Source organism: Heteronotia binoei, chromosome 17, assembly GCF_032191835.1.
Source record: "Heteronotia binoei isolate CCM8104 ecotype False Entrance Well chromosome 17, APGP_CSIRO_Hbin_v1, whole genome shotgun sequence".
Taxonomy (NCBI): domain Eukaryota; kingdom Metazoa; phylum Chordata; class Lepidosauria; order Squamata; family Gekkonidae; genus Heteronotia; species Heteronotia binoei.
The window spans coordinates 7,774,970-7,788,225 of NC_083239.1; the positions used below are offsets into that span (position 1 = coordinate 7,774,970).

The following is a 13,256-nucleotide window of genomic DNA, read 5'->3' on the forward strand; positions in this document are numbered from 1 at the left end:
AATCTGGAAGGAAACAGCAGCGACATCTGATTATACTGTGCGTCTGAACAGGGCCAATGACTTGCCAGTAGAGAACAGACTTAAGTCTGTGTTCAGGAACTGTACAGTTTGAATTGGAGGGGGGAGAGAATTGCATATGTGGGAGTCCTTGGCCCATACGGTGTTAAACACAACTCTAGACAGAACACTTTTTCAAAGAAAACATTTTTTTGATATTTCTGTGTTGAAGAGAGCATTCAGTCTCCCCCCTCCAGCAATACAAAGCTGTAAGGACTGTAAATAAGCAAGTAACTTATACCCGCCACTTCTGTACTGTTAAAAAGACCCAACGCAAGTATTCCATCTGATGCTGGCCTTTGTCTAAGAGGGAGAAGATGGGCAGTGTAAACAACTGAACTCTGTGACCACCCCCCGCTCCCAATTGTGGGGTGTGGCCAGCCTTGCAAAGAAGAATGGTTGAGACTTCAACCTGGCTCTGAAAGAGGCAGCCAGCTTACTTTGGGGATCAGGTGAATGTTAAGTGAACAACGTCTAGCTGGGGATGGAGGATCTAGCGTCATTGCCCATGCTGTAGGAAGACAGCAATTCAGTACTCTGTCAAATGAGTGGATTGAACTTGGTCACAGCCTTCCGATGAGCAAAATAAATCGGCTTAGCCCATAAGTTAGGCCCTGTTCTTGCAAAAGGGGAAGGGTTTATGTTCTGGATGTCTGGCTTGCCCTTCCCAGCACATCACTCCCAAGAAGAACAGTCGGACAGCCAGGCTTCCAGGTCCTCCTCTGTTTAACCTTCCCATTATAGGGCATAAAACAGTATCTGTGCCCTACCAGATTAGCTTAGCGTGTCTTTCAGCCCCCCAGGATAGGCCACAGTATACTAGGGAATGCTATCCTGCACTAGCTCCTTCAACAGCATACAACTTTGGAACCATACATCGCATTGGCCCCAATAAGACAGTGGGCTTAGAATCTCAGCAACATTGCTGAAACCAGCCAATTGCACCACTTACCACTTAGCGTTTCTTTGGCTTATCTCTGGTTCTAGGTCACCCCCAGCTGGCCATAACAGGAAAAGGCATTCGGGGCAGTGGTACTTGCCTGATTGGGATAGGGTGTAAAGTAATACAAGGGGAACAAAGTTATCTGTGCACTCCTACATTTCTCCTACATACAAGTAAAGCTGGTAGGTAATATAGACAGCAGTCCTATCATGGTTCCCTCCGACCATAAGGAAGAGTCTTCTTGCCAAGACCAGAGGCTAAAACAGGGAAGGAGAATGAAGTACATTACTTCCTTGAGAAATGAACAGTAGCCAAGCCTGATGAATCATCCATTATAAACCGTTACAGCCGTTATCGTGGCAATTTTGTCTGAGACACCTTTCTCCTCAGAAGAAGGGAGCCATTGGGAACCAGCCCGCACTCTTCCAGGGTCATAGCATTGTTGCTGTACACCTGCCGGGGGAAAATGCTGAGGATCTCATATGATTCCACCTCTCCTCCCCTGGAAGAAACCCAGAACAAGTCTTGTAAAAGGAGTCTGGCTGCAAAGTAGTTTATCATTCAGATTTTAAAAACGTAAATACACATTCAGAATTAAATTTTGCTTTGGCACTCAAATATCATCACAACTGTGATCTTAGCAGGCATCAAAAGATGAAATTGCCTAAGGGGTCAACTACTAAAATGTACTGCACTGTCATCTATCAAGACCACAGCCTTTGACATGAAGTGTGGTAGAAGATAAAGGTAAATAAACACAGTATCTTAACACTGGATATAAAATACTTGGGGAGATTGTCTGACAGAAACTCCTATTTTAAAGAATGTTTGATATCAGCATTTGCAAAGGACAATTGTTCTGAGTGAATCTTTCCAGCCCTCTTAAACTAAACCAACGTTAGTAACTTATAAGTATAGAATCATAGAATTGGAAGGGATCTCCAGGGTCATCTAGTCCAACCCCCTGCACAATGCAGGAAACTCACAAGTACCTCCCCCTAAATTCACAGGATCTTCATTTAAAAACCTCCAAGGAAGGAGAGCCCATCACCTCCCAAGGAAGCCTGTTCCACTGAGGAACAGCTCTAACGGTTAGGAAGTTCTTCCTCATGTTGAGCCAGAAACTCTTTTGATTTAATTTCAAGCCATTGGTTCTGGTCCTACCTTCTGGGGCCACAGGAAACAATTCCACACCATCCTCTATATGACAGCCCTTCAAGTACTTGAAGATGGTGATCATATCACCTCTCAACCGCCTCCTCTCCAGGATAAACATACGCAGCTCCTTCATAGGACTTGGTCTCCAGAACCCTCACCATCTTTGTCGCCCTCCTCTGGACCTGTTTCAGCTTGTCTATATCCTTCTTAAAATGTGGTGCCCAAAACTGAACTGAAATTCTCCAGGTGAGGTCTTACCACAGCAGAGTAAAGCGATACCATCACTTAACGTGATCTGGACACTATACTTCTGTTGATACAGCCCAAAATTGCTATCCCTGTTAAAATTCATTTTATTGGTTTAAGCAGTTTTCCAGCCTGTCAAGGTCATCCTGTATCCTGTTTCTGTCTTCTACTGTATTTGCAACCCCTCCCAATTTAGTATCATCGGCAGATTTAATAAGCATTCCCTCTATTCCTTCATCCAAATCATTTATAAAGATGTTGAACAAAACAGGTTCCAGGACAGATCCTTGAGGCACTCCACTTGTCACTCCTCTCCAGGAGGATGAGGAACCATTCACAAGCACTCTTTGGGTGCAATCTGCCAACCAGTTACAGATCCACCTAACTCTAACAGGATCCAAATTACATTTTACCAACTTGTCAACAAGGATAGTATGTGGAGCCTTATCAAAAGCCTTACTGAAATCAAGATAAATGATGTCTACAGCATTCCCCTGACCCAGCAAGGTAGTCACTTTCTCAAAAAAAGAGATCAGGTTAGTCTGACATGACTTGTTCTTGAGAAATTTATGCTGGCTTTTAGTAATCACAGCCATCCTTTCTAAATGTTCCAAGACTGACTGCTTGATGATTTGTTCTAAAACTTTTCCAGGGATAGACGTCAAGCTGACGGGTCAGTAGTTACCCAGATCCTCCTTTTTCCCCTTCTTGAAGATGGGGACAACATTCGCACGCCTCTAATCTTCCGCAAGCTCTTTTTGAACCCTTGGAAGTAATTTTATTCACCTCTTTTATACCCACAATGAGGACCCATCGCAGCTTACAACATTCTCCATTTTATCTTCACGACAACCCTGGCAGGAAGGCTGGGTGGAAGCATGTGTGATTAGCCCAAGGTCACTCAGCAAGTTTCCATGGTAGAATGGGGTCACAGACTGGTGCAGCTCTTTTCTGGCTGCAATTTTTTCAGTGATAACTGGCATAATCCCCAGTGTGTGGAGACAAGTGATTATAGTGCCTATAGTGATAGGATGACTCCATCTAATTACTGTCTAAGTAGTCTCTTGTCTTCATTAGAAAAACTCGGTGTCTTTTTGTTATTACAGAGATTATTGGACTGGGTGATGGCTGAAAAGATTCTTGGGCCTGGACAAGCAGGCTTCTTTACTGGAAGGTCTGCAATAGATCATGGCTTAGTTTTATGTCATTTAGCCAGGAAATATATATTACCTACAAGAAGCAATTTATACATGGCTTTTATGTGGCGCAGAGTGGTAAAGCTGTAGTATTGCAGTCGAAACCCTCTGCTCATGACAAGAGCTATCGTTTTGGCTCATGACAAATCGTCACTCTTCCTTATTCCATCAGCAAAGGTCAAAATATATGACTAAGATACGTTCAGGAAAACTAGAAAGAAGCTAGACAAAGTTGGGGGAGGGCACATGAGAGAAGGAGGAACAAGGTAATGATAAACAACCCAGAGGACGGAGGTAGAGTCTGAATTTATCTTGGCTGGATAGGTCAATCAACTCCCCCAACAGGGCTCTAGTCTCCTATCTTGCATTTTTATCCATTTGTATTCTCTTCCACACCACCCAAACTTCTAGCATCGATCTTGCAGATCCATTGCGGAAGCATTTTCCTCTGATTCAAATGCTTGCCTGCAATGCACAGTGCTCAGAAGACTGTCTTGTATCGGGGGAAAGTACGTCTGCTAGCAGGACAGACTCACAACACCCGGCTGCTACCAGACTTCATAGCTTGAATAAACTGGGGAGAACTGTGTACAAACATGCACTCCCCCCATTTTGGTCTGAACACAGACCTTCAAATTCAGAAGTCAGCAAAGCTCGATCTTTTTTTTCAGCACATGCTGAAAGCCAGTTTGGTGTAGTGGTTAAGTGTGCGGACTCTTATCTGGGAGAACCGGGTTTGATTCCCCACTCCTCCACTTGCACCTGCTGGAATGGCCTTGGGTCAGCCATAGCTCTCTTATCTGGGAGAACCGGGTTTGATTCCCCACTCCTCCACTTGCAGCTGCTGGAATGGCCTTGGGTCAGCCAGAGCTCTCTTATCTGGGAGAACCAGGTTTGATTCCCCACTCCTTCACTTGCACCTGCTGGAATGGCCTTGGGTCAGCCAGAGCTCTCTTATCTGGGAGAACCGGGTTTGATTCCCCACTCCTCCACTTGCACCTGCTGGAATGGCCTTGGGTCAGCCAGAGCTCTCTTATCTGGGAGAACCGGGTTTTATTCCCCACTCCTCCACTTGCAGCTGCTGGAATGGCCTTGGGTCAGCCATAGCTCTCTTATCTGGGAGAGCCGGGTTTGATTCCCCACTCCTCCACTTGCAGCTGCTGGAATGGCCTTGGGTCAACCATAGCTCTCTTATCTGGGAGAACCGGGTTTGATTCCCCACTCCTCCACTTGCACCTGCTGGAATGGCCTTGGGTCAGCCATAGCTCTGGCAGAGGTTGTCCTTGAAAGGGCAAGCTGCTGTGAGAGCCCTCTCCAGCCCCACCCACCTCACAGGGTGTCTGTTGTGGGGGAGGAAGGGAAAGGAGATTGTGAGCCGCTCTGAGACTCTTCGGAGTGGAGGGCGGGATATAAATCCAATATCTTCTTCTTCTTCTTCAAATACTAGGTGCAAAAACCACCAAAATGCCCCCCTATTCCTACCTGTTCTTGGCAAGATGCTGCCGCAGGTCTCCGATGGTCTCTGTGAATGGCATTTTGATGATGTACGTCTTCTCCCCATTCTCAGACTTTATTCGAAGAGTCGAGATGTTGGGATCAGGAGGAGTCTGCTCTTGAACGTCCCCTTCCAACCTGAAAATCCAGGAAGCTTATTAAACTGTGTTTTTGTCAGAGAAACCTAAACAGATTCCAAGCACTGCCTTTGAGAATCACTTTGGTTGGGTTATGAGAAGCCAGAATGGCTGCAGTAAGGTGCATCCTGTTCGTACCAGTGAAGATTCAGAGGCTGTCCCCTCAACACAGGTTTGAGAGTCTCTCAGAAACTTACTGAGAGGTTCTTCAGTAATGGTCAACCAGCTTCTCTGAAGCAATACATGTTACTCAGCATCTTCCTTTGTACTATATGGCCTAGAACCTATATGGCCTAGGACCTGCCTACCTGAGGGACCGTCTCTCCCCACATGTTCCCCAGAGAGTACTGAGATTGGGAACCCAAAATCTTCTCGTAGTCCCCGGGCCAAAGGAAGCCCGCCTGAAATCTACTAGGGATAGGGCTTTCTCTGTAATGGCCCCTTCCTGGTGGAACCAGCTGCCGGAAGAGGTGAGGGCCCTGCGGGACCTTGCTCAGTTTGGCAGGGCCTGTAAGACAACCCTCTTCCGGCTGGCCTATAACTAGCTGGCATAGGAAATGGGAGTGTAGTTCTATGAGATTTCTGCTATGTTTTAATATTTTTAACTGTGTAAAATGCTTAATTTTAACTGTGCAAAATGTTTAATTTAATATTTTAATGTTAGATTCTATGTGTTGTGAGCCGCCCTGAGCCACCTTGGTGGGAAGGGCGGGACATAAATCATAAATAAATAAAATAAAATAAATACTATACAGCTGGAAGAATAAAGGGAGTGTGTTCTAGATTACATGCTCGGCTCCTCCTAGGAATGGGGAAGCCTAGCCACTCCGGGCCTTACAAAAATCGAACAGTGTTCTTGGGCATCTGAAGTCCGAGGCAGCAGGATGTGATCCACTGAGTGGCAAGCATGTGGTAAAGTGGTGTCACAGCCATATGATCTGAAGAGGGGGAGCCAGAGTCTGTGAATCTGCCTGCGCTAAACGGCATCCTCCCTGCCAAGTAACCTCACCCTGCTGTCCTCCTCTCAGCTCGTGTACAAAAAGAGGCACGTGGTAGAGAATCCTTGCTCTCGCAGACGCACAGCAAGTCTTTCCGAAAAAAGCAGCAGCAAAATGTAGTCCTACAGGGCTTGCTACCCAGCAAATGAGGTTCTGTGACCCATGAAATGAAGATCACAACCCTAAAGCGCACCCAGAACTCTTTGCAAATATGCCCGGGGTGCCTTAACAGGCAAATCAGTGTATAAAAAGATCCTTGCAGGAAACTGGTTTGTGAATCAGTGTTTTAGCATAATCATCCCAAGGTATGCAAAGATGGCAAACCATAACTTGGCAAAGAAAGCCGTAACTCACACATCAACCGAGAAGTTAAAAGATGAGGACTGGATAAAAGCTGTTGCAAAAGCCAACATGACCCTAGTAAAACAATTGTCCTCCAGTTTAAACAAATGTGTGTGTTAACTGCAGTCAAGTTGGAGAGCCAGTTTGGTGTAGTGGTTAAGTATGCGGACTCTTATCTGGGAGAACCGGGTTTGATTCCCCACTCCTCCACTTGCACCTGCTAGCATGGCCTTGGGTAAGCCATAGCCCTGGCAGAGGTTGTCCTTGAAAGGGCAGCTGCTGTGAGAGCCCTCTCCAGCCCCACCCACCTCACAGGGTGTCTGTTGTGGGGGAGGAAGGGAAAGAAGATTGTGAGCCGCTCTGAGACTCTTCGGAGTGGAGGGCGGGATAGAAATCCAATATCTTCATCTACCTCACAGGGTGTCTGTTGTGGGGGAGGAAGGGAAAGGAGATTGTGAGCCGCTCTGAGACTCTTCGGAGTGGAGGGCGGGATATAAATCCAATATCTTCTTACAAAGACCCTATAAATTAACGGCCTCCAAAGCGTCCTAACATTAACAGCCTTGCTTAGGACTTGCAAATGGAGAGCCCTGGCTCCCTTTACTGAGTCTATCCAGCTCATGCAGCTTTCCTTTTCTCCTGCTTCCTTTCATTGTTCCTAGCATTATTGTTTTTTCCAGTCATTCCCGCCTTCTCATAATGTGACCGAAGTACGATAGCCACAGTTCAGTCATTTTGGCTTCTAGGGGGTGCTCAGGCTTGGTTTGATCTAGGACCCACTTATTTGTCCTTTTGGGGCAGTCCACGGTATCAGCAAAACTCTTCTCTAACGCTACATTTCAAATGAATCAACTTTCCTTCCTGCCAACTTCTTTGTCCGTTGGTCTGAAACAACAGAACGAAGTCCAGCGGCACCTTTAAGCCCAACTAAGTTTTATTCTGGGTATAAACTTTTGGGTTTGTACGCACTTCTTCAGAATCACTAAAACAGAAGTGACCAACAATTACATTTAGATAGCGGGTAGGGGCGTCCATTCAGATACATCCAATCTCAATATATACCCAGAAAAATACCTTATTACATACATACATACATCATTTTATTTGTATCCCGCCCTCCCCACCGAAGCAGGCTCAGGGCGGCCAACAACATTAAATCAATACATTAAGTGCAATAATATTCGAAACAATAACCAATTTAACAATACATTAAGCTGCAGTCCTCTGGCTGGTCATAATTTCCAGTGTGGTACTTAGCCAAATCTCTGTAGGGGAGGGACGGTGGCTCAGTGGTAGAGCATCTGCTTGGGAAGCAGAAGGTCCCAGGTTCAATCCCCGGCATCTCCAACTAAAAAGGGTCCAGGCAAATAGGTGTGAAAAACCTCAGCTGGAGACCCTGGAGAGCCGCTGCCAGTCTGAGGAGACAATGCTGACTTTGATGGACCAAGAGTCTGATTCAGTAGAAGGCAGCTTCATATGCTCATATGTTTGGGGAGGGACGGTGGCTCAGTGGTAGAGCATCTGTTTGGGAAGCAGAAGGTCCCAGGTTCAATCCCTGGCATCTCCAAAAAAGGGTCCAGGCAAATAGGTGTGAAAAACCTCAGCTGGAGACCTTGGAGAGCCGCTGCCAGTCTGAGGAGACAATGCTGACTTTGATGGACCAAGAGTCCGATTCAGTAGAAGGCAGCTTCATATGTTCATATGTTTGGGGAAGGATGGTGGCTCAGTGGTAGAGCATCTGCTTGGGAAGCAGAAGGTCCCAGGTTCAATCCCCGGCATCTCCAAAAAAGGGTCCAGGCAAATAGGTGTGAAAAACCTCAGCTTGAGACCCTGGAGAGCCGCTGCCAGTCTGAGAAGACAATACTGACTTTGATGGACCAAGAGTCCGATTCAGTAGAAGGCAGCTTCATATGTTCATATGTTTGGGGAAGGATGGTGGCTCAGTGGTAGAGCATTTGCTTGGGAAGCAGAAGGTCCCAGGTTCAATCCCCGGCATCTCCAAAAAAGGGTCCAGGCAAATAGGTGTGAAAAACCTCAGCTTGAGACCCTGGAGAGCCGCTGCCAGTCTGAGAAGACAATACTGACTTTGATGGACCGAGGGTCTGATTCAGTATAAGGCAGCTTCATATATGTTCATATATAATTGCATCACAAAGCCACAGCCTTTTATCTCCACAGACCCAAGACTACATCCAATCATGCAAAAACAGCAGGCAATGGATCCCTACCTCTTTTTCATCGCCAGGAGGCTGGGTGTCTCCACTAGAATCATTTCATGCTTCTGCATCCCACTAGAGCCCTGGAATCAAAGACAGAAATCTAGGCTAAGGCCTGACTAGTCAGAGAGATATGACGAAGAAACAAAGCTCCCTTTATGAGGTCCAGGAAGTAGGTTTAGTCCTGGGTCATCTGATAATAACGATAACTTTACAACATACCCACTAGACTAGATCATCAAAACCCCTTTCAAAGTGGATCCCTTTTCTATCAGTTGATTTATCTGTTTTTTTAAAAAGGCAGAGATGCCACCAACACATGCTGTGATCACAAGATGCTTGCAGAGACCACAGGGACAGATCTCTCTTTCACAGGATGAGAGGGGCGGGGCTGCATACCACAGTTCTGCTCCTTTCTTCTGGAGGCTGTAAAGAAAGAGCTGAAGTCTTGTTACAGCCCTCTCAGATCTACCCATTCCAGGAAGTTCTGTCCCTTAGCCTTCGCTCCCAACCAAAACTAAGCTGAAAAGCAGACTCTGACTTATACCACCGGATTCACCTACCCCAAGACTGTCTTCTCTGGGCTCTTTCCCACACCCACCATCCAACAGCTTCTTGGGGCTGACCCAGATGATAACATCTCACATGAATTGTCAGCAAAATAATATTCCCAAGCACACCAGGGCCCAATCTGGCTAAGGAACACAGCTTCAGCATTCCCACCTGTGCTATCTTACCAAGCCCAAACAGCTACAGGGGATGCTTTAGCCCCACTAGAGTGCTCCATGTGCAGTAGTCAGTATATGTGCAGTCCCACAGAGAGGAAAACAGCCTCCCTGGGACCATTTTGGATCAGAAAAATGGCACAGGTGGGGAAGTTGAAGAACCTTCTCCCACCACACTCCTGAGCCAAATAGGACCCTGGCATGCTTGGGAACATAAGGACATGAGAAGCCATGTTGGATCAGGCCAATGGCCTATCCAGTCCAACACTCTGTGTCACACAGTGGCCAAAAAACCCAGGTGCCATCAGGAGGGCCATCAGTGAGGCCAGGACACCAGAAGCCACTGTGCCCCCCCCCCCCTCAAGCACCAAGAATACAGAGCGTTACTGCCTCAGACAGAGAACATTAATTCCCCAACAGGACATCTGGCTCATGCGAAATGTATTGTCTAGTGTGACCCTAAATTGGAGATGCTGAGATTGAACGTGGGATCTTCTATATGTAAAGTGTGAACTCTACCACTGAGTGATTGGCACTTTCCTTTTTCTCTTTCAGTTGTTGCCACTGTCAACATTTAGACTGAAACCTTCTCGGGGCAGGGACCTGGGGGGGTGTTTATTTTTTTGCTCAAAGCTTGGTTCAGACAACATGCCAAACCATGCTTTACTTTAGTTACCAATACCTTGTAAAACCAGGATTCAGCCTGCAAATGACCATTTAAATCCTGACTTCTGTATCCTTGGTGGGCACCAACAGGGAGCAAACTAGGAGGTCTGCATTCGCATATCATGTAAAACCATAGTTAAGACCGTGATTGATAAACCAGTTTCAAAATAATGTCTCAGTGCTAGCTAACCGTAGGGGAGTGACTCGCACGCAGGCCACTGATTGTATTAAGACACATTCAGAATTGATTGTATTAAGCCACGGTTTTGTGCCATGTCTGAACCAAGACTATGTTACTCTCTAAAGCAGGGGTGTCAAACTCATTTGTTATGAGAGCCGGATGTGACATAAATGAGACCTCGTTGGGCCGGGCCATGTCGGGCAGGGCCTGTCAGTGTATTGAGTCCTCCGTCCACAGCATGACAGAAGAATGGAGCAGCAGGTGGATCTACAGGGACAGCATCTGACAGGTCAGGTCAGGCCAACCTTGGGAGTGAGCCGGTTCTGGCTGGACTGTGACCAGGGGAAAGCACCTGCTGGAGTCAGCAATTGTGTGGACTGCCGTGATTGGCTGTGCTGTATATATAAGGACTACTGTGCCAGACAGTATCTCTCTCTGTCGAGAGTTGGTTCCTGGCGTAGCACCTTGTCACTCAGTTTAATGTTATTCACCGCACTAGTTGTATTGTATATAGTTTGTAAATACACTACTTTTATACTAGGTGCTGGTGTGTGGCTCAACTTCTTCCTAGAGTCTACTCCTGGGCAGTTCTCTGTTTTGCACTCTGCACATGCACCACCAATAGCGCCATATAAGTAGTTTAAGATTAGGTAGCAGAGAGATTATAAAGGACAAAGACAACTAAATATCTTTTTTTAAAAGACCCTAAAATAAAACATGCTTAAAACATTAGCACTCATTGGTCTTAAAGGTGCTTTCTTTGTATTTCTCCCATGGGATACAGGGAACTGGGCAAAAGAAGCACTCGCTCTTTCCTTCCTTCCCCAGGGGACCAGGAGGGGGAGGAGCCTCAGGCAACAGAAAGAAGAGAGGCTTGACTCAGTAGCTCTGCTGTGCAATTGAGAGAGAGCCTGGCAAAGCAAGCTCTGTCTCCACCCTGTCCTCCCCAAGGGAGGAGCCTCAGCCAATGGAGAAAATAGAGGTTTTGCTCTGTAGCTCCTATGCAATTGAGCAAGCCTCGCAAAGCAAGCTGTTATGCAGAAGGAAGCAAGAGAGAGGCAGAAGGAAGCAGATGACAGCCAGTTGCTCGGGGGGCCTGATAGGAACCCTCTGGAGCCTGATTCGGCCTCCGGGCCGCATGTTTGATATCCCTGCTCTAAAGCATCTTTTGCCCACTGATGATGGCACATATATAATATTCGAGACAGAGATTTTTTGTGGTGGCACCTATCCAGAATGCCCTCCCCCTTAAGGCTTACCTGGTACCCATCTTTCTTTTAGGCACCAGACCAAAACATTTCTCTTTACCCAGGGGCTTTTAATTTAGGGTTTTTTAAAAAGCCATGTTATGATCTACTCTGGCTGGAGGACTGTTTCACTGATATCATTTCAGATTCCTCTGTATGTTTTATGTTGGTTTTATGCCCTGGCAAGTTTTCATATCGTGCTTTTCAGAGTTCAAAGCTCTTGACATAGTTCTTAAAACAATCAAGTTTTGTTGCACGATGACCCCAAGGACTGCTGATGGAGGATGAGGCACATACAGAGGTGATCAAGACTTGCCTAAAGCTAACTAAAGCAAAAGCAAACCCATTGTGTGAGAAACACACACACACACACACATTCAAATTATACACAAAACCTTAAATATCCCTAAATAAATATATAAATCTAAGAAATCATTACAAACTCACTGTTCAGTTCTAACCACCATGTGTAATAAAATGTTTATATGAAGCAAGACTTATCTTCAATAGCAACGTTGTCCTTTTTCTTATTGTACTTTGACCCATTGCCAGAAGAATCTCTAGTAATAATTCCTTTGTGCCATGATCCTACAGATAGCCAGTTGTCCTTCTGTTTCAGTCAGTCTTCTTCAAGAATTGCCCACACCAGGCAAATTCGAGTAAATCTCTTTCGAGAACCATTCACAACAGATAAGTTCAAGTCAAGCCCAATGCTTAAGTTGTCTCTTTTTCATTGCCAGCGCAATCAATTAGACTACAGCCTGCACTAAATGCAGCTTTTAAAATTGCCAGCACAATCTATTACAGACAGCGGCCTGTACAAAACGCAACTTCAGAATACTAGTCTCTTGTGTTGTAATGTAAACCTTTATCCTCCCCTTCTAGATTAAGCAGGATTTGCACCAGGGACTTTCCAATTCATAGCTCAGTCGCTTAGCCCCTGCACCACAGCAAGGTTAGGGCCTATCGCACACAGAACTGGAGAACGGTTGCATGCTACCTGCAGGGTTTCTTCAACGTCTTTCCGAATATCAATCACTTGCCCATCTCGGATCAGTGACTTTGGAAGTCTGTTCATAAACTGCTTCACAGTGAGTTTGGGACCTGCCACAAGAAAGGATTCCAAGCGTAGATGCTTTAGAGCACAGAAGAGTGAGGAATGGCCACTTGCAAAAGGAGGAGCCCTTGCCCTAAGTTCTGCCAAGTCATATTTTTTAATGGTGGTACTCTTATTGTCAGCCTTACCAGTCACTATCCCAGATGTTCACCATGATCAGCAGCAGCTAATGGGAGGCAGGGTAGAAGGGAAGCTGAAGATGTTCTTGGATGCATTTCTGCTTTGGGAAGGGGCCATGGCTCAGTGACAGAATATTGCTCGGCACACAAAAAGCCCCAGTTTCAATCCCTGGCACAACCAGTTAAGAATCTGATAACAGTTGAAGTGAAAGAACTCAACTTAAGATCCTAGATATCCAATGCCAGCCAAAGGAGACATTACTGACCTTGAGAGGCCTGTAGTCTAACAAAGCAGTTTCTTACATTCTAGTTTGGTGATCCTACAGGCTCAGAAAAAGCGGAGTTATGGAGTGGGGAAGCTAGTTCTTCTAACTCAGTGTTGTCTGGACTGCCAGTGGCTCTAATCTCTGATAC

General features: G+C 46.0%; 1 protein-coding gene across 1 annotated transcript in view; it reads right to left on the reverse strand.

The window, feature by feature from the left end:
* Window positions 1-188: 188 nt before the first annotated feature.
* Window positions 189-13,256, reverse strand: part of UBXN11 (UBX domain protein 11) — a 58,392-nt gene continuing 45,324 nt past the window's right edge. The window contains 4 exon segments of the mRNA XM_060257875.1: window positions 189-1,502; window positions 5,083-5,232; window positions 8,800-8,870; window positions 12,607-12,710. Coding sequence (XP_060113858.1) covers window positions 1,352-1,502; window positions 5,083-5,232; window positions 8,800-8,870; window positions 12,607-12,710 — 476 coding nt within the window. The 3' untranslated portion in view covers window positions 189-1,351.